Source organism: Xiphophorus couchianus, chromosome 24 (genome assembly GCF_001444195.1).
Source record: "Xiphophorus couchianus chromosome 24, X_couchianus-1.0, whole genome shotgun sequence".
NCBI lineage: Eukaryota > Metazoa > Chordata > Actinopteri > Cyprinodontiformes > Poeciliidae > Xiphophorus > Xiphophorus couchianus.
The window spans coordinates 20,411,267-20,435,736 of record NC_040251.1 but is presented as its reverse complement, the minus strand read 5'-3'; the positions used below and the strand labels follow the sequence as shown (position 1 = coordinate 20,435,736).

Genomic DNA, 24,470 nt, shown 5'->3' with positions numbered 1-24,470 from the left:
GGGCTTTGTTTGTACCAAAACCTCCTAAACAGAAAAGAAAACCAAGTTACTCTGGAGCTCCAGTTGTTTTCTGCATCCATAAACTTGTTTTGTGCAGGTAAGATTTTGCCTCATACCGGCCCATCGTAGCCGTCCAGAAACAAACAGCAGGAGCAAAGTGCAGATTTCCAGAACTGTGGGTTGAATTGCAGTCAACAGAACCAGTCCAGTACAAAGCGGTTCTGGACAGAACAAGCTGCCCTTCTGACTTCCTAGAAATAATAACCTACCACACATTTACCACAGGAACAACAATCATTAGAACAATTTAACAAATAAGAATCTGTTGCAGAGTTTTCAAAAGAAAATATATTCAAAATGTTCTAAATATGTTCAGTAAATAAACTGCATCATTTCCTGTTTCAGGGATCTAGGTTTCATTTTTTAGACGTTATTAGACACGTTTGTGTTTCTACCATGGAGATTTTGTTGTTACAAAAAGAAAAGTTACAATAACTCAAACAAAAAAAGGTTTGCAGTGTGAACAAGACTCATGTGAGCCAAGCATGACTGAGCATGACTGAACGCGCCCAGTGGGCGGAGCAACGGCGTCAGTGAGTCCAGAGGGCAACACTAACAACCCCCACTGATAACTACCCCACTGCTGCAGCTGCACACAAACTGCAGGGTTTCCAGATCAGCAGCCTGCAGCTTCCAGGTCCGATGGCGGCGAAGAAAGCGGTTCTGTTCAACTTCTGGGGCGTTGTCGTTCCGTCAAGACCCGCCGGGGTTTTCCACAAACTGGAGGAGCTGCACAATCTGCCACGGTGAGACTGCCATCAGCTGACAGCACTGAAAAACAGGAAGCAGAAAAATTCAGTCGGATCCAGTAGAAAATAAAAACATTTATTATTATTGTTATCTATGATTATTGGAGCTACAATGTGACAGCTCTGAAATTAATAACTGATTATTTCCAGAGTCATTTGTGTTGTTTATGCTGCAGGTTTTAGCATTGCACAGGTTGGTCAGACAGCGTTGCACATGGTCAGACCAGGATCAGTGCACATATTAATCAATCAATCAATCATTTATCTATATAAACAGTTTGTCCTCCACTGCAGATCAAAGTTCTTCACCAAACCAAACGTCTAAAAAGTAGAAAGCGAGTCGATCAAACCACAAGATGAATAAAAATCAAACAAAGTCTGGAGTTTTGATTAAAAATTATTTGAAAGTTCAGTTAGAGATGAGATGAAGTCCTGGTCAATCAATAAATGATTGATCACCTGCAGCTGAGTGTCTGGACAGGAAATGATGCCTGACCTGAAAAACCTGCGTCAGTAGAAAAACTGAGTCACTTGGATAAACAAGACAGATCCAGACTTTCAATCAATCAATCAATCAATCAATCAATCATCCCTCTGGTTTTCTGGAGTCACAAAGTTTGGAACATTTTCCAAACGTTTGTTCTTGGTGACTTTGCAGCAGAACTAAATTCTCCTGTTTTGCTCCTTTGTTCCTCCTGGATGGTTTTTGGTTGTTTCCTCAGAGGGTTTCTGTCCAGTGTGGCGTCTCAAAGCGAAGGAGCTTTGATTCAGGCAGAAAGAGGCCAAGTGACTCTGAATCAGGTGGGTCTGCTTGTTAACACCCTGCTGTCACTTTTAACCAGGTCACTAACTAAACGGTGTTTCCAGATGATCCCGACGTTTAAAGCCGAATGCGCGAAACAAGCTGAGGTCAGAGGCGTGGAGCCGCCGTCTGATTGGTGCGTCGGCCGTCTGCTGGAGGAGGTCAGAACGGCCACGATGGACGTTCGGGATATTGTGCTGAAAACGTCTGCGAGTCTGCGTTACCACGGTAACAAAGTGAACACAGCTGCCAGACAACCAGCAGCTTTTCATGCAGTTTGTCAGTTTATTTTAAACTTTGATTTAAAGGAGTGCTGACCGCAGTCCTGGCCAATCACTGGCTAGACGACAGCGCCTCCGGAGACCGCCCGGCTCGGCTCCTCTGTCTCCTGGGCTCCAACTTTGACCTGGTCCTCCAGTCCTGCCGTTCAGGTCACAGAGTGCCAGAGGTCGCCATGTTCAACTCTGCTTTGGACCAGCTGGGGATCCCATCACAGCAGGTGGGCGGTGTCCCTTTAAGAGCCACGCAACAGCTGAGTCCTGACGCAGCAGCTGAACCCGTCCAACCCTTCAGGCTCTGTGGCTGGATGTGGACCAGGAGAGCGTGAAGGCAGCTGAGAAGGCAGGGATGGAGGCCGTCCTGGTGGAGAACCTGGAGGTTGCCCTGAGGAAACTGGCCCACTTCACTGGAGTTCAGGTTCAGTTAAACAGTTAATCAGTTAATCAATTAATCAGTTAATCAATTTAAACAGTTAAACAGTTAATCAGTTAAACAGTTTAAATAGTTAAATAGTTAACCAGTTAACCAATAGCAGCCAGAAGCTCCCCAGTCAAGGATGTTTTTCTTTAATCCACAATAATACTGAAAGACTCTAATAATACTAATTAAAATGTTGGGGGAAATTTATGGAACATAATTTCACAATACCGTTCTATGTCATGATTGATCATGATGGGTCATAATCAGGATTATGATCCATCATGATTGAAGCAGCAGGATGGTTGTTCACATCATGACTTGTTGAGCTTCTGCTGCAGCTTCAGGTCGTCGTCTCCTCATGTCCACTAGTGGCTGGAGATTCTGCTGAGCCGTTGCATCCCGCTCTTCTTAAAGGTCTTTCCTCAGGCCAAGAAGGTTCTGGACCCCAGAACCTTCTTGGCCTGAGCAACGGCTCTCACCGTGTGGAGTTCGGATTCTCTACATGGCGACTGGGTCAAAGGTTTTCGGAGGAATTCAGGTCTGGACACAGGGACGGCCACGCCGTTAGAGGTTCTGTTCTCTCAGCAGCCGTTTCCTGATGATGCAACATGGATATGAAACCAGTTGATCATCCAGGGCTCAATGACTGGATGCATGGAGTTGTTGAGGTATGATGGGTCCACAGGGCCATTCCAAAGTGGACTCAGGTCTGTATGGACTAGACATGGCTGTAAACGCCAACAGAGGCTCATCTGAGGCATAGCGCTCCAGCTAACTCTAACCTCGCTGGTGGCCATCATTTCTGCTCAACGTCAATCGACCTCCATCAGAACCGCACTGAGACCAACTGGACTCTGACCCAGTGTGAATGCTCCCGGACCCGCCAACACCAGGACAGACTGAGTTTGAAGTGGTCTGAGTGGAGAGTCTCTCCTCCCTTAAATGTGGCTGCAGGTGTTTTCATTACCTGGTTCCACAGGAAGGTCAGGCAGCAGTGGGGGGCGTGGCCTAAGGAAATCCACTCATGCGTCTTTCTTCCTGTCTCCATGTTGCAACCTGCACATTGTTCTTGGGTTGGAAAGACAAGAGATGTGAATTTTTATCTCACCTGACCATCAAACGTTTTCCCAGAAGTCATCTGGATGCTGGAGATGTAAGATGGACCCTCCAGGGAACAGTTCAAGTCTTGTTCTAGATACCGACACAGTGGTGACACGTCTGAACGATATGCATCGTTTAGAAATGAGTCAAATGTAAGAAAATTCAAACTCACTGAATTTGTACAACTGTTCACATAAACCATTCAACTAAATTCACTGACATTTCTGGCTGCAATGAGACGATGGGAAACGTCCAACATTATCTGTGACAGTTTTCATATTACACTGACCTTTGACAGGAAGGACCTGAGTCTTTGTGACGTCAGCTGGTTTGTTGCAGGCGGTGGGAGCAGAGAGTCGTCCCATCACCTGCTGCCCTGACCAGGTGTCTCATGGATACGTCACCCTCAGAGTAACGACCGTCCTCTGCCAGCCAGCCATCCTGCCCAGAGAGACAGAATAATTAGTGCTGTGATTTCAGCCTGGTGTTCGGACCCACTACGTGGAGATGGGCTCTGGGCCGCCGGTTCTGCTGTGCCACGGCTTCCCAGAGAGCTGGTACTCCTGGCGGTACCAGGTGAGCCTGCCGGTGCGGCGGCGGCGGCGGTGGTGACGTGTCGCCGTTTTCACACCTGCTTCCTCTCTGGCAGATTCCGGCTCTGGCTGCCGCCGGGTTCAGGGTTCTGGCTCTGGACATGAAGGGATACGGCGAATCCACAGCACCCCCTGGTGGGCACACACACAAATACAACCCTGAAACTCAGTGTTTATAGTTTGATGATTGGGAAATGTTCCCTTGCAGACATAGAGGAATATTCCCAGGAGAAGCTTTGCCAGGTCTGAACTCAGCAACATGTTCAAATGTGACAGAATTCAATCTGGTGACTTTTACACATTTCTGTCTGCAGGATCTGATCTCCTTCATGGACAAAATGGTAAGAAATAAATGAGCCAAAGGAAAGTCTTCATCACAGGTGACTTGTCCTTCTGGTCCTCCAAGTCCATTCCACAGGTCACCCTGGTGGGTCACGACTGGGGCGGCGCCCTGGTTTGGACTATGGCCCGGTATTTTCCAGAGAGAATCAGGTAAAATGTCAGAGTTACTGACGTTTAGCCATATTTGGAAGTTCAAGTGAAATATGTCATTTTTGTGAAGGGCCGTAGCGTCTCTGAACACTCCCCTGTTCCCACCGGACCCGTCCAAACCGGCTTCAGAGAAACTGAAGGCTCTGCCCGCTTTTGACTACCAGATTTACTTCCAAAAACCAGTAAGTCTCTGCTTCACTGGGAGAACCAGAACTGGATCTAGACCAGTTCTTCCCAACAACATTTCAGCTTTCAACGCACAAAACAACAAATATCTGCAATTGTGACTTTAACGAGTTGAGTTATAGTCTGGTGGAGGAAGACCCGTTTCTTATCCGATAAACGGCTGAAGATTGAAAGAACTTTAGTGTCAGAACCAAAAGACTTTTTACCAATTCATTGATTTCCTACATCTGTGTTGAGCTGGAAGTGAATGAATTGGAGTGGCTGGATTTACTAGTATTGAAATAAATAGTTTAGGACCCAGAGTGTGTAGTTTGATATGAACTACGCTGTCATTTTAATATAAATTAAACTGAATTAAACTAATGAAAACATGATGCTGAGCATCAACAGGCATTTAAATGTTTCCATCAGGACTATTTTAATCTGCTCTAAATGATTTCAACCTATTTTACGTTCAGCTGATATTGGCTTTGGGACATTTTTCCTCCCTGAAGGACTTTGTTCTGTTTCCTTTGGCTGTGTGACAGTAAAGTAGATCCCAGTTGTTGTTCAGTTTGATGGTTTCTTCTCAGTTGAACAGAAGAAAGTTCTGGAAGGTTTTAGAAAACCGACTTTAGAAGAACTTGAAGCTCCACCTGCAGTCAGGACGAAAGCTTTCAGACGGTTTTTGTTCCAGGGCGTAGCCGAGGCCGAGCTGGAGAACGACTTGGAGAGAACGTTCAACATTTTCTTCTCCAGCGGCCGTGAAGCCGTGAGTAGAACCAGACCGGCAGAGTCGGGTCAGGACAGAACCATCAGCTCTGATCACACGTGTTTCCTCAGGCAGGTCGACCGACTCTCAGAACGTCGGGGGTCTGCGCTCGAGGTGAGGACGTCTGCCAGTTTAAGGGTCAGGTTAAAGGTCAACGATGGGTTCCTGTTGGGTCCGTGCTGATTGGTCGGGTCCGTTTCCCCAGGCGGGCTGTTTGTGGGTCTGCCACAGCAGATTCCTCGCAGCTCCATGCTAACGGAGGCCGACCTGCGCTACTACGTCGGTCGGTTCAGAGGGAGCGGCTTCAGGTGAGGCTCAGTCAAAGTCCAGAGATTTTAGGATGAACTGGATCCACTGAAGCCTGAAGTTTCTCCTCCATGTTGGGTAACAGGGGACCGCTGAACTGGTACCGGAACAACCAGGCCAACTGGAAGTGGATGTGTTCACAGCCCACTGGGAAGGTTGGTGACCGACTGGAGCAGCTGGAGTCTCTGCTGCTTCACACCGACGACCTCCAGGCTGACAGAAAGCTTGGACACACACACACTGCAGCGCTTCTACGCTGAAGAGGAAGTAAAGAGTGTGATAAATGATCCCAAACAATTCACATGCAAAGCATTCACTTACATCCCATAGACTCAGTTTATCCTAAAACACAGCAGACACTTCCAGAGTCCTACAGAGTTCTGAAGATGTTCCGGTTCAGAGGTCCAGAGGGGAAACTTGAGCATTTTTCATCTCCTGACATTAAATCAATAACTTGTTTTGATCCAAACCTTCCTGAGCTTCAAAATAAAGTCAGTTTATAGTCCGAGTCATTAAGTTTACAATAACTTATGTTCATTTAGTCATTTATTGACCTTAAAACCATCAGATTCGACGTCCTGATGGAACCTGAACGAAACATGAAGATTTTCAGCTTTTTTACCTTTTCCAATGAATCACACTTCAGTTTCTCCACCAGAAGTTTTCCTGCTTCCTCTCACCTGGAGTCTCATCAGGTGGATGAGCTGCAGGTGTGCTGGAGCCGGGAACCATCTAAAACCGGGACCGGACCAGAACCGGAACCGGACTCCTCCCGGTCTGAGGGGTTTTGGTTCCTGCTGTTCCTGACGCCGCCATGTTGTTTCCAGGTCGCCGTGCCGGCGCTGATGGTGACGGCGGGGAAAGACCCCGTCCTGCTGCCGGCGATGTCTGACGGCATGGAGGATCTGGTAAGCGGCGCGTCCGGAAAGCGGCGGCGAGGAGCCGGCAGGTCAGGAGGTCACAGGTCCGTGTTTCCCTGCAGGTCCCCAACCTGAGCAGAGGATACATCGAGGACAGCGGACACTGGACCCAGATGGACAAACCGGCCGAGACCAACAACATCCTGATATCGTGGCTGAGAGAGACGCACGGGCCGCCGGCGCCCAAACTGTGACGCAGGAACAGGAGGAAAGTTACGCGTCAGGTTTTCCTCATGAAAACCTGAGAAATGTTGGGAAGGAAGGAAACAAGTTGAAAGAAAAACAGGAAGGAGAAAAAGAAGCAAAGAGAATAAAACTAAAGAGTTCAGAATAAAACACCAAAGTCTTTATGATTCAATTTGACTTTTAATCAAATATTATTTTACATCTGCTCAGAATGTAAACAGGAAGCTTTATGCTGATCAACACTTATTAATATTCTGTCATTAATTATTCATGGTGTTTAGATTTCAGCTTCAACATGGAGAATTTGAGATTTTAATGTGTCAGTTTAAAGAAACATTATCAAGACCTTACAAATCATTTTAAAAAGAAGAAAATGCATGTTTACAGATAGAAAAATGTTTTAAAAATGTAAAACAAAACCTTTAAAGAAAATCTGGATATGCTACAGTCCAGAAAAATTCAAAGAAACTTTTGAAAAATCCTGGAAATTAAAAAATCTGACATCATGATTTTAATCTGGAAGACAAAAATTACTTTCTCTGCAACAATGTGATTAATATTAAATTTTTTAAAATTCAGTCGGAGAACGGACCACGAGTGGACAGAAGAGGAGAGGAGCAGTATTTCTAAAGAGTGTGAAAGTTTAGTGGAAGGGCGAGGTTGGAAGTGAGGCTTCAGGCAGACATGAGGAGACAGCTCCCTCTAGTGGCAGAACGGCTCACAGCTTCTTCTCCTCAAACAGCTTCTTCCAGGACGGCATGATGTGTTTGTAGACAACTTCAATCTACCAGAGACACAGAGGCGTTATGCCCCGCCCACCGAGGCCCCACCCAGTTATTTAAGCCCCACCCCTTCCGCTTACCTGCTGGGACTTTTTGACTCCGTATCTGAATAGTGTGGCCTGGTGCTCGCTGTTGTGGAACAGGATGTCAAAGGTCACGTCTCGGCCCAGCATGTCCTCGATGGCGGGCTTCACCACCGAGTGGAAGTCTCTGGGGGAGTGCGACTCGTCCAGCATGTTGCTGACCTGCAGGCCCAAACGGGGTCAGTCTGGGGCCGCGGACGGCCCGGCGCCGCGGCCCCAGCTCTGCTTTACCTTGTATTGACTCCCCAGCAGCTCCAGAGGATCCAGCTTGACCTCTGACCTCAGGGCGCGGCCGAACAGCGGGATCTTTGTGTCGGCGTCTGGCGAATGTTGGCAAATGAAAGCAGAGTAAATCAGAAACAGAGAAATCCAACATGGATTCATTCAGACTGAAACTTGTTTTAGGCTTTGACTAGGCCGTTCTAACCCATAGAGGGTCACTGTCTCTGCTGCCCAATAAAATCTTCCTCAAACTGATTTTAGTGAGAAGAGGACGGCAGAAATCATCTAATAAACTTCTGGTTTCTGCAGCTTCAGGAGGAAAACCTCGTCTTCCTCTGATCCTGAAACGTTGATGGAAACATTTTCAGCTTCCTTCAATCAGCAGGAAACAAACAGGAAATGTTTCAGATTCAAACATTTTCTACAGAAATCATGGATCTGAAAGCAGCTGACCTCTGCAGGTCAGGTGAGCCACATAGGGAACGCCGTCCCGTTCCCCGAAGTAGATCCCAAAATGAGAGAAGTATTTGTTCCTGGGATATTCCACGATGTCTCCGGGGAAAAGCTTCGGCCGCGAGTTAATCTGGAGAAATCGAGGAAACCAAAAGTTCTACAGCGGCTCTGCTGGTACCAAAGAACCTGGAAACGGGCGGCATCACAGTAAAGCAGCAGAGGTCAGAGGTCACTCACCTTGCCCATGACTGCGCTGCTCTGCGGCTCGTCCTGCTGTGATTCTGCAGCTCGGAGTCAAACAGAACCTTCCTGCTGCTTTGCATGCGGCGCAGCCATGTGGTGATGATGTCACGGCCCACTGAGCACGCTCACTTCACAGCTGCAGCCGAGCCGAGCCGAGCCGGGCCGGTCGGTCGGCCCGGCTCGGCCTCAGCAGAACCTCGGGGAAGGACCTCCGGCCTCCTGCCGGTCCCGGGTCAGCCAGGCCCGGAGTCATCTCTGCTCCAGGAGGAACCAACATGGCCGCCTCCCAGGACGGGCGGGTTTGGGCGGGCCGCCAGGTGTTTCCTCAGCAGAAACAGGAAGTTGAGGTTATTTTCTTAGAGAAACAGAAACAACAAACCACTGAAGCTGGAAAACTCACTATCGTTTTAGTTTGTTTTGCATTCAATTCTTCTTCTTGTCACTGAAACACAACATGGAGGCCTGTCTCCATGGAAACCAGCCTCAACACACAAAGGTTAATCACTAGGAAATCAAAAGTCAATCAAAAAGGATTTTAAAATAATTTGGTTTTAATGACTTTCAAATTGATCCAAATCAAAAAAGTCGCAGATCTAAAAAGTGTTAATAAAAAATCATTTCTTCCTCCAGGTGTCATGATGGATAACTATTTTCAGACCCACATGCAGAACACAATTCAGGAGAGGTATATACGGTAGCAATTGGTTTATTGTAACATGGCAAGCGATGGTAGTGGGAGCTCTGGTCTGGTCCAGGAGGAAACGGGTTCACGGAGCAATCGGCTCTCTAAAGAGGCAGAGCAGAATGGTGAGTTCAGGGTTGTCGGAAACGGGAAAGTCACAGAACAAAGTAAACGGAGCTTACTTGTGGTTCGAGGTCTAGGAGAGTTTACTGGAAGGTTCGGAGTCTTAGTCTCTTAAGTGGTCCAGGTGGTCCGGTGCTTGACGGCTGGTGTCCAGGAGGAAAACAGAGGATTGGGTCGGAGGGCGGACAGGTAGGCTCGGACTCGGCGCGGACAAAGGAGCGGTGCAACTGCCGGTCGTGGAATCCGGGGGGGAACTTGTAGTCAGACGGAGGAGGTGAGTCTGGGAACTCGGGCAACCAGTGGGTAGGACCCCCGGCGTCACAAGGGGAATCTCGATCAGAGAAACAGACAGGATCTGTAAGGGCTTCTCCGGGGAAAAACCTGAAGGCAAAAACAACAGGAAAAGTCACTGGGGGATTCAGATCAATGGGGATTCAGATCAACGAGGATTCAGATCAACGAGGAAGGATCAGAGGCTAGCTCTAGGAGGCTCAGCGGTACCGTTACTGGCCAACACTCGGGCGCTGAAGGACTGGCAGAAACCTCCTTTAGTACACGCCGCTGGTGAGTTGATCAGGTTCAGGTGTGCTTGATGACGGTCTACACACACACTCCAGTCAGGTGAGTATGGCGCCATCTGTCGTAAAAGGTGAGCGTATGCACAGAAAAACCCAGAAAGAAGAACCAAAGGACCCCGAACCACAACACCAGGAGTTTCTCCTCAAACCTCATTAATTTGCTTCTTCAATAAATAAATCATAAACTTAACCGTTTGAATGAATGTTTATGTGAACAGATCAAAATGATCAAAATGGTTTTTAACTTTTATTCCAGAATTTAGACAGAACCAAGCAGCTGCTAACATTTTCAAGCTCAAACTGAATAAAACTGAAATTTGTAAAGTTGATTTATTAATGAGCTGAAAGTGGCTCCAAACATTTTTCACTGTCGACGATTAACGTTTCACTATTTGGCAGGAAATGACCTCAGCAGACAGGAAGTCAGGCGGCGCAGTAAGAAAATACATCAGCGAATTAAAACAGAAAATTAGAAATCATCTTCAGAAAATCAACATTTAGAGGAAGTTCAGTGTAGAAACATGAATGCTGTTTTCAAGCAGTCAGTGCAGCAGCACACCTGAGTTTCCCTCTGACCTGAGTCCATTTGAATCAGTGCAGTACAGAGTGCAGCTTTTAAAATCAGGGTAAGACAGCGTTTGTATTGTTGGGAGGCAGGAAGTTGGGGAGCGGCTTCCTGTCTGGTCCAGGCACTGCGGTGTTTGCGGAGAAGCGGCTCTGACTTACAGCAGCTGGCCGTCTGAGGTGACATGGTGACCCGCGGGGTGCTTCCTCTGGTGGCGCTTGTAGTTGTCCCAGTGGGCGGTGGCGTAGCCGCAGCGGGCGCAGGCGTGCGGCTTGCGGCCCGTGTGGCGCAGCATGTGGCGCTTCAGGTTCATGCTCTGGTTGCAGCGATGGCCGCAGACGGCGCAGCGGAACGGCTTGGCGCCCGAGTGGATGCGCTGGTGGCGCCGCAGGTTGTCCAGGTGGGAGGAGGCGTAGCTGCAGGACGCGCAGCGGAACGGCTTCTCGCCCGTGTGAACCCGCAGGTGGCGCCGCAGGTTGTCCAGGTGGGAGGAGGCGTAGGCGCAGTGCGGGCAGCCGTGGGGTTTCTCCGGGGCGGGGCGACGGGGCGGCAAGGGGCGCCGGGGGGCCGCCCTGGGCCGCCGCCGGGCCCCAGCAGGGAGAACCTGGAACCAGAAGCACCAGGTCAAAGGTCAATCTGGTACAACAGAATACTGGAAGACACAAAAATAATGAGAGAGAAAAATATCAGCCGGCCAGGAGAACAAGAGACACCGGAGTCTGATCAGATATTCTGATGTCATCAACTAAATTATAATGTAATAAACTAAACTGTTATAAACTAAATGATGTTATAAACTAAACTGTTATAAACTAAATGATGTTATAAACTAAATGATGTTATAAACTAAATAACATAGTAAACTAAATAACGTTATAAACTAAATGATGTTATAAACTAAACTGTTATAAACTAAACTGTTATAAACTAAACTGTTATAAACTAAATGATGTTATAAACTAAATGACGTTATAAACTAAATAACGTTATAAACTAAATGATGTTATAAACTAAACTGTTATAAACTAAACTGTTATAAACTAAATGATGTTATAAACTAAATGATGTTATAAACTAAACTGTTATAAACTAAACTGTTATAAACTAAATGATGTTATAAACTAAACTGTTATAAACTAAATGATGTTATAAACTAAACTGTTATAAACTAAATGATGTTATAAACTAAACTGTTATAAACTAAATGATGTTATAAACTAAACTGTCATAAACTAAATGATGTTATAAACTAAATGATGTTATAAACTAAACTGTCATAAACTAAATGATGTTATAAACTAAACTGTTATAAACTAAATGACGTTATAAACTAAATGATGTTATAAACTAAATAACGTTATAAACTAAACTGTTATAAACTAAATGATGTTATAAACTAAACTGTTATAAATTAAATGATGTTATAAACTAAACTGTTATAAACTAAATGATGTTATAAACTAAATGATGTTATAAACTAAACTGTTATAAACTAAATGATGTTATAAACTAAACTGTTATAAACTAAATGACGTTATAAACTAAATGATGTTATAAACTAAATGATGTTATAAACTAAACTGTTATAAACTAAATGTTGTTATAAACTAAACTGTTATAAACTAAATGATGTTATAAACTAAATGATGTTATAAACTAAACTGTTATAAACTAAATGTTGTTATAAACTAAACTGTTATAAACTAAATGATGTTATAAACTAAATGACGTTATAAACTAAATAACGTTATAAACTAAATGATGTTATAAACTAAACTGTTATAAACTAAACTGTTATAAACTAAATGATGTTATAAACTAAATGATGTTATAAACTAAACTGTTATAAACTAAACTGTTATAAACTAAATGATGTTATAACTAAACTGTTATAAACTAAATGATGTTATAACTAAACTGTTATAAACTAAATGATGTTATAAACTAAACTGTTTAACTAAATGATGTTATAACTAAACTGTCATAAACTAAATGATGTTATAAACTAAATGATGTTATAAACTAAACTGTCATAAACTAAATGATGTTATAAACTAACTGTTATAAACTAAATGACGTTATAAACTAAATGATGTTATAAACTAAATAACGTTATAAACTAAACTGTTATAAACTAAATGATGTTATAAACTAAACTGTTATAAATTAAATGATGTTATAAACTAAACTGTTATAAACTAAATGATGTTATGAACTAAATGATGTTATAAACTAAACTGTTATAAACTAAATGATGTTATAAACTAAACTGTTATAAACTAAATGACGTTATAAACTAAATGATGTTATAAACTAAATGATGTTATAAACTAAACTGTTATAAACTAAATGTTGTTATAAACTAAACTGTTATAAACTAAATGATGTTATAAACTAAATGATGTTATAAACTAAACTGTTATAAACTAAATGTTGTTATAAACTAAACTGTTATAAACTAAATGATGTTATAAACTAAACTGTTATAAACTAAACTGTTATAAACTAAATGATGTTATAAACTAAACTGTTATAAACTAAATGACGTTATAAACTAAATGATGTTATAAACTAAACTGTTATAAACTAAATGATGTTATAAACTAAACTGTTATAAACTAAATGATGTTATAAACTAAACTGTTATAAACTAAATGACGTTATAAACTAAACTGTTATAAACTAAATGATGTTATAAACTAAACTGTCATAAACTAAATGATGTTATAAACTACATGATGTTATAAACTAAACTGTTATAAACTAAACTGTTATAAACTAAATGATGTTATAAACTAAACTGTTATAAACTAAATGACGTTATAAACTAAACTGTTATAAACTAAATGATGTTATAAACTAAACTGTTATAAACTAAATGACGTTATAAACTAAACTGTTATAAACTAAATGATGTTATAAACTAACTGTTATAAACTAAATGACGTTATAAACTAAACTGTTATAAACTAAATGATGTTATAAACTAAACTGTCATAAACTAAATGATGTTATAAAACTAAATGATGTTATAAACTAAACTGTTATAAGCTAAATGACGTTATAAACTAAACTGTTATAAACTAAACTGTTATAAACTAAATGACGTTATAAACTAAACTGTTATAAACTAAACTGTTATAAACTAAATGATGTTATAAACTAAACTGTTATAAACTAAATGATGTTATAAACTAAATGATGTTATAAACTAAACTGTTATAAACTAAATGACGTTATAAACTAAACTGTTATAAACTAAATGATGTTATAAACTAAACTGTCATAAACTAAATGATGTTATAAACTAAATGATGTTATAAACTAAACTGTCATAAACTAAATGATGTTATAAACTAAATAACATTATAAACTAAATGACGTTATAAATAAACTGTTATAAACTAAACTGTTATAAACTAAATGATGTTATAAACTAAACTGTTATAAACTAAATGATGTTATAAACTAAACTGTTATAAACTAAATAATGTTATAAACTAAATGATAATGTTATAAACTAAATGACGTTATAAACTAAATGGCCTCATAAACTAAATGATGTTATAAACTAAATGATGTTATAAACTAAACTGTTATAAACTAAATGATGTTATAAACTAAACTGTTATAAACTAAATAATGTTATAAACTAAATGATAATGTTATAAACTAAATGACGTTATAAACTAAATGGCCTCATAAACTAAATGATGTTATAAACTAAATGATGTTATAAACTAAATGATGTTATAAACTAAACTGTTATAAACTAAATTGATGTTATAAACTAAACTGTTATAAACTAAATGATGTATAAACTAAATGATGTTATAAACTAAACTGTTATAAACTAAATGATGTTATAAAACTAAACTGTTATAAACTAAATGTTGTTATAAACTAAATGATGTATAAACTAAACTAAAATGTATAATAAACTAAATGATGTTATAAACTAAATGATATAAACGAAATGTTATAAACTAAATGACGTTATAAACTAAATGATGTTATAAACTACATGATGTTATAAACTAAACTGTTATAAACCTAAATGTTGTTATAAACTAAACTGTTATAAACTAAATGATGTTATAAACTAAATGATGTTATAAACTAAACTGTTATAAACTAAATGTTGTTATAAACTAAACTGTTATAAACTAAATGATGTTATAAACTAAACTGTTATAAACTAAACTGTTATAAACTAAATGATGTTATAAACTAAACTGTTATAAACTAAATGACGTTATAAACTAAATGATGTTATAAACTAAACTGTATAAACTAAATGATGGTTATAAACTAAACTGTTATAAACTAAATGATGTTATAAACTAAACTGTTATAAACTAAATGACGTTATAAACTAAACTGTTATAAACTAAATGATGTTATAAACTAAACTGTCATAAACTAAATGATGTTATAAACTACATGATGTTATAAACTAAACTGTTATAAACTAAACTGTTATAAACTAAATGATGTTATAAACTAAACTGTTATAAACTAAATGACGTTATAAACTAAACTGTTATAAACTAAATGATGTTATAAACTAAACTGTTATAAACTAAATGACGTTATAAACTAAACTGTTATAAACTAAATGATGTTATAAACTAAACTGTTATAAACTAAATGACGTTATAAACTAAACTGTTATAAACTAAATGATGTTATAAACTAAACTGTCATAAACTAAATGATGTTATAAACTAAATGATGTTATAAACTAAACTGTTATAAGCTAAATGACGTTATAAACTAAACTGTTATAAACTAAACTGTTATAAACTAAATGACGTTATAAACTAAACTGTTATAAACTAAACTGTTATAAACTAAATGATGTTATAAACTAAACTGTTATAAACTAAATGATGTTATAAACTAAATGATGTTATAAACTAAACTGTTATAAACTAAATGACGTTATAAACTAAACTGTTATAAACTAAATGATGTTATAAACTAAACTGTCATAAACTAAATGATGTTATAAACTAAATGATGTTATAAACTAAACTGTCATAAACTAAATGATGTTATAAACTAAATAACATTATAAACTAAATGACGTTATAAATAAACTGTTATAAACTAAATGATGTTATAAACTAAACTGTTATAAACTAAATGATGTTATAAACTAAACTGTTATAAACTAAATAATGTTATAAACTAAATGATAATGTTATAAACTAAATGACGTTATAAACTAAATGGCCTCATAAACTAAATGATGTTATAAACTAAATGATGTTATAAACTAAACTGTTATAAACTAAATGATGTTATAAACTAAACTGTTATAAACTAAATGATGTTATAAACTAAACTGTTATAAACTAAATAATGTTATAAACTAAATGATAATGTTATAAACTAAATGACGTTATAAACTAAATGGCTTCATAAACTAAATGATGTTATAAACTAAATGATGTTATAAACTAAATGATGTTATAAACTAAACTGTTATAAACTAAATGATGTTATAAACTAAACTGTTATAAACTAAATGATGTTATAAACTAAATGATGTTATAAACTAAACTGTTATAAACTAAATGATGTTATAAACTAAACTGTTATAAACTAAATGTTGTTATAAACTAAATGATGTTATAAACTAAACTGTTATAAACTAAATGATGTTATAAACTAAATGATGTTATAAACTAAACTGTTATAAACTAAATGATGTTATAAACTAAATGATGTTATAAACTAAACTGTTATAAACTAAATGATGTTATAAACTAAATGATGTTATAAACTAAATAATGTTATAAACTAAATGATAATGTTATAAACTAAATGACGTTATAAACTAAATGGCTTCATAAACTAAATGATGTTATAAACTAAATGATGTTATAAACTAAATGATGTTATAAACTAAACTGTTATAAACTAAATGATGTTATAAACTAAACTGTTATAAACTAAATGATGTTATAAACTAAATGATGTTATAAACTAAACTGTTATAAACTAAATGATGTTATAAACTAAACTGTTATAAACTAAATGTTGTTATAAACTAAACTGTTATAAACTAAATGATGTTATAAACTAAACTGTTATAAACTAAACTGTTATAAACTAAATGATGTTATAAACTAAACTGTTATAAACTAAATGATGTTATAAACTAAACTGTTATAAACTAAATGATGTTATAAACTAAATGATGTTATAAACTAAACTGTTATAAACTAAATGACGTTATAAACTAAACTGTTATAAACTAAATGATGTTATAAACTAAACTGTCATAAACTAAATGATGTTATAAACTAAATGATGTTATAAACTAAACTGTTATAAACTAAATGACGTTATAAACTAAACTGTTATAAACTAAACTGTTATAAACTAAATGATGTTATAAACTAAACTGTTATAAACTAAATGACGTTATAAACTAAACTGTTATAAACTAAATGATGTTATAAACTAAACTGTCATAAACTAAATGATGTTATAAACTAAATGATGTTATAAACTAAACTGTTATAAACTAAACTGTTATAAACTAAATGATGTTATAAACTAAACTGTCAAACTAAATGATGTTATAAACTAAATGATGTTATAAACTAAATGATGTTATAAACTAAACTGTTATAAACTAAACTGTTATAAACTAAATGACGTTATAAACTAAACTGTTATAAACTAAATGATGTTATAAACTAAACTGTTATAAACTAAATGATGTTATAAACTAAATGATGTTATAAACTAAACTGTTATAAACTAAATGACGTTATAAACTAAACTGTTATAAACTAAATGATGTTATAAACTAAACTGTCATAAACTAAATGATGTTATAAACTAAATGATGTTATAAACTAAACTGTCATAAACTAAATGATGTTATAAACTAAATAACATTATAAACTAAATGACGTTATAAATAAACTGTTATAAACTAAATGATGTTATAAACTAAACTGTTATAAACTAAATGATGTTATAAACTAAACTGTTATAAACTAAATAATGTTATAAACTAAATGATAATGTTATAAACTAAATGACGTTATAAACTAAATGGCCTCATAAACTAAATGATGTTATAAACTAAATGATGTTATAAACTAAACTGTTATAAACTAAATGATGTTATAAACTAAACTGTTATAAACTAAATGATGTTATAAACTAAACTGTTATAAACTAAATGATGTTATAAACTAAATGATGTTATAAACTAAACTGTTATAAACTAAATAATGTTATAAACTAAATGATAATGTTATAAACTAAATGACGTTATAAACTAAATGGCCTCATAAACTAAATGATGTTATAAACTAAATGATGTTATAAACTAAACTGTCATAAACTAAATGATGTTATAAACTAAATGATGTTATAAACTAAACTGTCATAAACTAAATGATGTTATAAACTAAATAACATTATAAACTAAATGACGTTATAAATAAACTGTTATAAACTAAACTGTTATAAACTAAATGATGTTATAAACTAAACTGTTATAAACTAAATGATGTTATAAACTAAACTGTTATAAACTAAATAATGTTATAAACTAAATGATAATGTTATAAACTAAATGACGTTATAAACTAAATGGCCTCATAAACTAAATGATGTTATAAACTAAATGATGTTATAAACTAAACTGTTATAAACTAAATGATGTTATAAACTAAACTGTTATAAACTAAATGATGTTATAAACTAAACTGTTATAAACTAAATAATGTTATAAACTAAATGATAATGTTATAAACTAAATGACGTTATAAACTAAATGGCTTCATAAACTAAATGATGTTATAAACTAAATGATGTTATAAACTAAATGATGTTATAAACTAAACTGTTATAAACTAAATGATGTTATAAACTAAACTGTTATAAACTAATGATGTATAAACTAAATGATGTTATAAACTAAACTGTTATAAACTAAATGATGTTATAAACTAAACTGTTATAAACTAAATGTTGTTATAAACTAATGATGTTATAAACTAAACTGTTATAAACTAAATGATGTTATAAACTAAATGATGTTATAAACTAAACTGTTATAAACTAAATGATGTTATAAACTAAATGATGTTATAAACTAAACTGTTATAAACTAAATGATGTTATAAACTAAATGATGTTATAAACTAAATAATGTTATAAACTAAATGATAATGTTATAAACTAAATGACGTTATAAACTAAATGGCTTCATAAACTAAATGATGTTATAAACTAAATGATGTTATAAACTAAATGATGTTATAAACTAAACTGTTATAAACTAAATGATGTTATAAACTAAACTGTTATAAACTAAATGATGTTATAAACTAAATGATGTTATAAACTAAACTGTTATAAACTAAATGATGTTATAAACTAAACTGTTATAAACTAAATGTTGTTATAAACTAAACTGTTATAAACTAAATGATGTTATAAACTAAACTGTTATAAACTAAACTGTTATAAACTAAATGATGTTATAAACTAAACTGTTATAAACTAAATGATGTTATAAACTAAACTGTTATAAACTAAATGACGTTATAAACTAAATGATGTTATAAACTAAACTGTTATAAACTAAATGACGTTATAAACTAAACTGTTATAAACTAAATGATGTTATAAACTAAACTGTCATAAACTAAATGATGTTATAAACTAAATGATGTTATAAACTAAACTGTTATAAACTAAATGACGTTATAAACTAAACTGTTATAAACTAAACTGTTATAAACTAAATGATGTTATAAACTAAACTGTTATAAACTAAATGACGTTATAAACTAAACTGTTATAAACTAAATGATGTTATAAACTAAACTGTCATAAACTAAATGATGTTATAAACTAAATGATGTTATAAACTAAACTGTTATAAACTAAACTGTTATAAACTAAATGATGTTATAAACTAAACTGTCAAACTAAATGATGTTATAAACTAAATGATGTTATAAACTAAATGATGTTATAAACTAAACTGTTATAAACTAAACTGTTATAAACTAAATGACGTTATAAACTAAACTGTTATAAACTAAATGATGTTATAAACTAAACTGTTATAAACTAAATGATGTTATAAACTAAATGATGTTATAAACTAAACTGTTATAAACTAAATGACGTTATAAACTAAACTGTTATAAACTAAATGATGTTATAAACTAAACTGTCATAAACTAAATGATGTTATAAACTAAATGATGTTATAAACTAAACTGTCATAAACTAAATGATGTTATAAACTAAATAACATTATAAACTAAATGACGTTATAAATAAACTGTTATAAACTAAATGATGTTATAAACTAAACTGTTATAAACTAAATGATGTTATAAACTAAACTGTTATAAACTAAATAATGTTATAAACTAAATGATAATGTTATAAACTAAATGACGTTATAAACTAAATGGCCTCATAAACTAAATGATGTTATAAACTAAATGATGTTATAAACTAAACTGTTATAAACTAAATGATGTTATAAACTAAACTGTTATAAACTAAATGATGTTATAAACTAAACTGTTATAAACTAAATGATGTTATAAACTAAATGATGTTATAAACTAAACTGTTATAAACTAAATAATGTTATAAACTAAATGATAATGTTATAAACTAAATGACGTTATAAACTAAATGGCTTCATAAACTAAATGATGTTATAAACTAAATGATGTTATAAACTAAACTGTTATAAACTAAATGATGTTATAAACTAAACTGTTATAAACTAAATGATGTTATAAACTAAATGACGTTATAAACTAAATAACGTTATAAACTAAATAACGTTATAAACTAAATGATGTTATAAACTAAATGATGTTATAAACTAAATGATAATGCTATGACAGACATTAGATATAGAAATTCATCTGATAATCAGCGATGGAAATCGTCTGAAAGGTTTTCTTCTGAACGAAGAGAATCGAAGCGGAAGTGACGGACACGTTTCGCTCCCGACGTTTCCAGATTAGAAACTAGAACTGAATTAGAACTTATTGCAGGTTCTTAATTTACTGTCCTGCAGCCAAAAAACCACAGAAGAAGAAACTCAGAAAACGTTACATGATGCAAAGCGTTCAGCTGCTTGATGTTGCCATGGAAACCCCCCAGTGAGAAGGGTTAGTAGCAGGAACTCACCTGTCCAGGTTGGGCCTCTGGCCCCCCCTCCAGGGTCAGGGTGCACAGCAGGACGGGGGCGGAGCCAGAGACAGAGCTAGCACCAGCGCCCCCTGCTGGCTGCAGGTAGGAGCGGTCCTCCGACGCCCCCAGTGGCAGCTCTGATGACGGCAGAGAGGAAAACCGTGTGAGGGTTTCTACTAGACTAGCTGGGGGCCAAAGCCTCAGATCTTTCAGGGGCCCACATACAGAGCCACATCACATCTATCACAGTTTGTCACAGGAATTCATGCTAAAATAGAAAATAAACAGATGTCTGCAGTTTGTCATGCTAATGCATCATTGAGAGTTTATTACAAATTGTCAGTAAAATGGTGAGAAGCTAAAGTGATGCTAGCTGGTATTTTTACTGCTCAGCCAACTTCCTGATCGATACGAGGAGTGATCAATATGAGATTCAAATCAGAGAGATAAAGGCCATTAGAAATAACATTTATTAATGGAGGGTTAGGGCTAGCTTAAATTAGCTACATAAAAACCAGGGAAAACAAAGAAACGCTGGAGGAGCTGAAGGGAGACGAGACCTTTCCATCTTTTCATCTTCACTGAATCAGATAGGAAGATTTTATCAACGCATTCTGGAGCAACCGGCCCTTTAAGAGCATCTGTGATACAGATACAGCTCAGTGTGAACAGCCTGACCCCGCTGACAAGGGGGGTCCCTGCTGACCCCCACTGACTCCCACTGAGTCCTACTGACCCCCACTGACTCCTACTGACCCCCACTGACTCCTACTGACCCCCGCTGACCCCCATCAGCTGATGCAGCTGTGAGGCGTTTCCCTCCATCAGTTCAGCTTCATTGCTGGCTCCGCCCACAAACTCTCTCACTTCCTCTTCCTCTGATCGCCCAGCATGAAGCAGCTCTGATCCTGAGCGCCTGGCAGCAGGTCACCCTGTTGCATGATGGGAGATGTAGGCCTGGAAGTCTTAGGCTGTACCTTCTCCGCCCTTCGTCCTCCTCTTGGGTTTCCTCTGCTCCGCCTGTGCGTGCATGCGCTGGTGCCTCCGCAGGTTGCCCAAGGAGCTGCAGGCGTAGCTGCACTGGGCGCAGCCGTAGGGTTTCTCCCCTGTGTGGGTGCGCAGGTGGCGCTGCAGGTTGACGAGCTGCGCCGAGGCGTAGGGGCAGACGGGGCAGCGGTGCGGCTTGCGGCCGTCGTGGACGGTCATGTGACGCTTCAAGTGGTTGGAGTAACGCGAGGTGAAGGCGCACAGCGAGCAGGAGAACAGCCTGCAGGGGGCGCCGCTCCCCCTGACGGCTCGGGGGGCGGAGCTCCGCTGCTCACAGGTGAGACAGTAAAACTCCGCCCCCAGAGCCAGACCCACACCTGGAGGAAGACGGCAGAGCGAGTCAGACGAAAAATAAACTTTGTCAAAATTTAAACTTAACTCGAGTAAAATAAAGAAAAACAAAATTAAACTAGATTGTAGTCAAACATTAAAACTACTAAAACACAAGATAAAAAAATTTAAATTTAATCATTTAAAATCAATTCATAAATGAAAATAAAGAACTATGCATAAATTAAAGAAATATACAATATAAAATATTTAAAAAGTATAACCAAAAAAGTCAAATAAGAGCAAAATATATAAAAAAGAACAAAATATGAAATAAACAAACAATTAAACGTGAAAATAAATAAAAATGAAGAGAAAGTCCAAACCAATAAAGTGATTCTGTTACCCAGGCTCAGTCCGCAGGCCTTGCAGCACAGCAGGGTCGGCACGGCGGAGGCTGCTGGTGCTGCGGGCTCCAGAGAGGAGCTCCTGTCGCCATGGAAACCTCCCACCGTCCAACCAGCCCCTCCGTCTCCGCTCAACAGGAAGTCGCTCTCCAGAACAGAGCCGCTCGGGTCGGACCCGACTGCAGACAGGACCCAGAGGTCAGAGGTCAGATTGAGTTCTGGAGTTAGAGAGACCTGTGCTGCTGCTGCTCGGATCAGCTGAGGGGAACCGGGTCCAGCGGAACCACAGTAAACGGGTCTGGATGTTTACTGGTCGATACACTGGAACGCTGATATTCAGAGCTGCCACTGGTCTAACTGGTGTGACTGGTGAGCAGGAAGGATGGGGGGGCAGACGGAGGACAGGAAGTGGAGGCAGGAAGCAGAGAGGAGGATGAGATAAGGCGTCCTGAGGAAGAGCAGTAGTCTTCCTCAGTGGCAGATATGGAGGTGGGGGTTCGAGCCTCCAGCCCAGTCAGACCAGTTCAACCAGTCAGACCAGCCCTTATCCCAGCTGAAGCCTCCGGTCTGGAGCAACAGCGGTCCGGTCCGGTCCGGTCCGGGCAGACACTTCCTCATTGCGCGGAGGGATTTCCGCGAGCGGAGCCGCAGGTAGACTCACCTTTGAGCGGCTGCGGGTGGGACTGCTTCCTCCGCGGCATGCTGGAGCCTCTCCGCCCGGGTCCCGCTCCGGTCCGTCCGCCTGCCAGCCGGGCAGCCAGCTAACTGCATGTCATCATCACCCTCCTCATCATCAGCTCCTTCCTCTTCCTCTTCCTCCAAGGGACAGCGGCGGCGGAGTCATGGCCGACTACCGCCTGGAGCGGAGCCGCAGAAAAGCGCCTAACTTAGAGCAAAACTGGAATAAAAGCAGCTCAGAATGAACTACACTGACGACCAGCAGCAGTTTCACTAATGACTACAAAAAAACACTTTAACAACTTTAACTTTCTCTCACTCTGGCTGTCTCTCCCACTGATTCCCAGCAAGTAGACGGAGCCATTCGGCATTGGAAACAGTTAATTTCTCCTTTAAGAACACGCTTCCATTTAAAATTGACGCCGAAACTAGAACTTTACCCTCAAGGTTCCGGTTCGCTAACAAACTGACCTGAGGTTCGGTCCAGGAGCAGCGAGGAGCAGGAAAATCACCACGAAACTTTAAATCCGCTGTTCGCTGCTGTCAAACAAACTCTGCTGACACCGGCGTCTGCGACCCACGTGACCTCGCTCAGCAGCAGGGCATTGTGGGAAATGTAGTTCCCAAAGAGCCTGCTGTTGAATTCGTTCCCCAGTTTAGCATCCAATATGGCCGCCGTGCTAAAATCCCTATTTCACAGAAACATTTGACAGATTTAAACACCAACAGAAAGTTTCTCGTATAAAACTAGTTAGAATTAGAAACTTTCTCTCTAAACAAGAACGTTTTTCAAATGATAAAATGTAAAACAAATTTTTTAACTTCTTGTTATAACATGACTTTACTTACTAGCTTTGGCGGCTACATGCTGCGTTTAATCTGTTCTGAAAGTGAAAGCTCTGTTAATAACAGTTATGATCATCTATTTCTTTCTGTTTAAAAGCTAAGAACATGCTAATGAGTAGAGACTTTACAGATGTAAGTATGGAAAAGCTTCAGTTCAACAACCCAAGCAGTGAGAAACGGTTATCGCCTGCAGCCATATTGGATGCTGAACCCTTCGGTGAGCTCCAGAAGCTTTTCTATTCACAATAATATAATTACACACTTTGCTTTCTCATAAATATTACAATGATAGTTTTCTAAACATACTTATCCAGGTTAATTTATACATTTCAGCAACTATTCAAAACTGTTTAACAGATTAAACTCACAAAATAAAATAAAGAACACATGAGTAAAACTATCCTCACATTTAATTTAATTAAATTTCCCTAATGTAAAAA

At 37.5% G+C, this 24,470-nt stretch overlaps 3 protein-coding genes across 7 annotated transcripts; 1 reads left to right on the top strand and 2 right to left on the bottom strand.

Moving 5' to 3' along the window:
• Positions 1 to 584: 584 nt before the first annotated feature.
• ephx2 (epoxide hydrolase 2, cytoplasmic) lies at positions 585 to 7,012 on the top strand. 2 transcript variants are annotated; one of them, XM_028010637.1, is made up of 18 exons: positions 587 to 806; positions 1,532 to 1,610; positions 1,677 to 1,839; positions 1,920 to 2,110; positions 2,185 to 2,307; positions 3,751 to 3,822; positions 3,892 to 3,987; positions 4,061 to 4,139; positions 4,213 to 4,247; positions 4,319 to 4,345; positions 4,411 to 4,496; positions 4,567 to 4,678; positions 5,359 to 5,433; positions 5,505 to 5,547; positions 5,639 to 5,741; positions 5,825 to 5,894; positions 6,567 to 6,647; positions 6,722 to 7,012. In XM_028010637.1, the coding sequence occupies exons 1-18, from the start codon at positions 703 to 705 to the stop codon at positions 6,851 to 6,853; spliced, it is 1,671 nt and encodes a 556-aa protein (XP_027866438.1). In that variant the 5' UTR covers positions 587 to 702; the 3' UTR covers positions 6,854 to 7,012. The 2 variants fall into 2 exon arrangements, with proteins under 2 accessions (XP_027866439.1, XP_027866438.1); XM_028010638.1 differs by lacking the exon at positions 6,722 to 7,012 and having other exon boundaries at positions 585 to 806; positions 5,825 to 6,006.
• plaat1l (phospholipase A and acyltransferase 1-like) lies at positions 7,006 to 9,024 on the bottom strand. Its single transcript, XM_028010774.1, has 5 exons — positions 8,623 to 9,024; positions 8,386 to 8,542; positions 7,942 to 8,030; positions 7,708 to 7,872; positions 7,006 to 7,629 (listed from the first exon to the last, which is right to left on the bottom strand). Exons 1-5 carry the CDS (start codon positions 8,629 to 8,631, stop codon positions 7,564 to 7,566), a joined length of 486 nt encoding a protein of 161 aa, XP_027866575.1. The 5' UTR covers positions 8,632 to 9,024; the 3' UTR covers positions 7,006 to 7,563.
• A 1,221-nt stretch (positions 9,025 to 10,245) lies between these two features.
• Positions 10,246 to 23,991, bottom strand: znf513b (zinc finger protein 513b). 4 transcript variants are annotated; one of them, XM_028010682.1, is made up of 6 exons: positions 23,656 to 23,991; positions 23,168 to 23,404; positions 22,506 to 22,685; positions 21,760 to 22,146; positions 20,780 to 20,919; positions 10,246 to 11,180 (listed from the first exon to the last, which is right to left on the bottom strand). In XM_028010682.1, exons 2-6 carry the CDS (start codon positions 23,205 to 23,207, stop codon positions 10,734 to 10,736), a joined length of 1,194 nt encoding a protein of 397 aa, XP_027866483.1. In that variant the 5' UTR covers positions 23,208 to 23,404; positions 23,656 to 23,991; the 3' UTR covers positions 10,246 to 10,733. The 4 variants fall into 4 exon arrangements, with proteins under 4 accessions (XP_027866483.1, XP_027866487.1, XP_027866485.1 ...); XM_028010686.1 differs by having other exon boundaries at positions 23,168 to 23,388; XM_028010684.1 differs by having other exon boundaries at positions 23,168 to 23,363.
• Positions 23,992 to 24,470: the final 479 nt, after the last annotated feature.

Excerpts from the sequence above, each read along its gene's own strand:
- znf513b (XM_028010683.1), bottom strand. The coding sequence starts at position 23,207 with ATGCCGCGGAGGAAGCAGTCCCACCCGCAGCCGCTCAAAG. Across the intron at positions 22,686-23,167 it reads CCACCCGCAGCCGCTCAAAG|TCGGGTCCGACCCGAGCGGC; the intron begins GTGAGTCTACCT and ends TCCTGTCTGCAG. Across the intron at positions 11,181-20,779 it reads CAGAGGCCCAACCTGGACAG|GTTCTCCCTGCTGGGGCCCG; the intron begins GTGAGTTCCTGC and ends TTCTGGTTCCAG.
- plaat1l (XM_028010774.1), bottom strand. Across the intron at positions 8,031-8,385 it reads GGCTCACCTGACCTGCAGAG|ACGCCGACACAAAGATCCCG; the intron begins GTCAGCTGCTTT and ends AACATTCGCCAG. Across the intron at positions 7,630-7,707 it reads GAGTCAAAAAGTCCCAGCAG|ATTGAAGTTGTCTACAAACA; the intron begins GTAAGCGGAAGG and ends TGTCTCTGGTAG.
- ephx2 (XM_028010637.1), top strand. The coding sequence starts at position 703 with ATGGCGGCGAAGAAAGCGGTTCTGTTCAACTTCTGGGGCGTTGTCGTT. Across the intron at positions 2,308-3,750 it reads CCCACTTCACTGGAGTTCAG|GCGGTGGGAGCAGAGAGTCG; the intron begins GTTCAGTTAAAC and ends GGTTTGTTGCAG. Across the intron at positions 4,679-5,358 it reads AGATTTACTTCCAAAAACCA|GGCGTAGCCGAGGCCGAGCT; the intron begins GTAAGTCTCTGC and ends TTTTTGTTCCAG.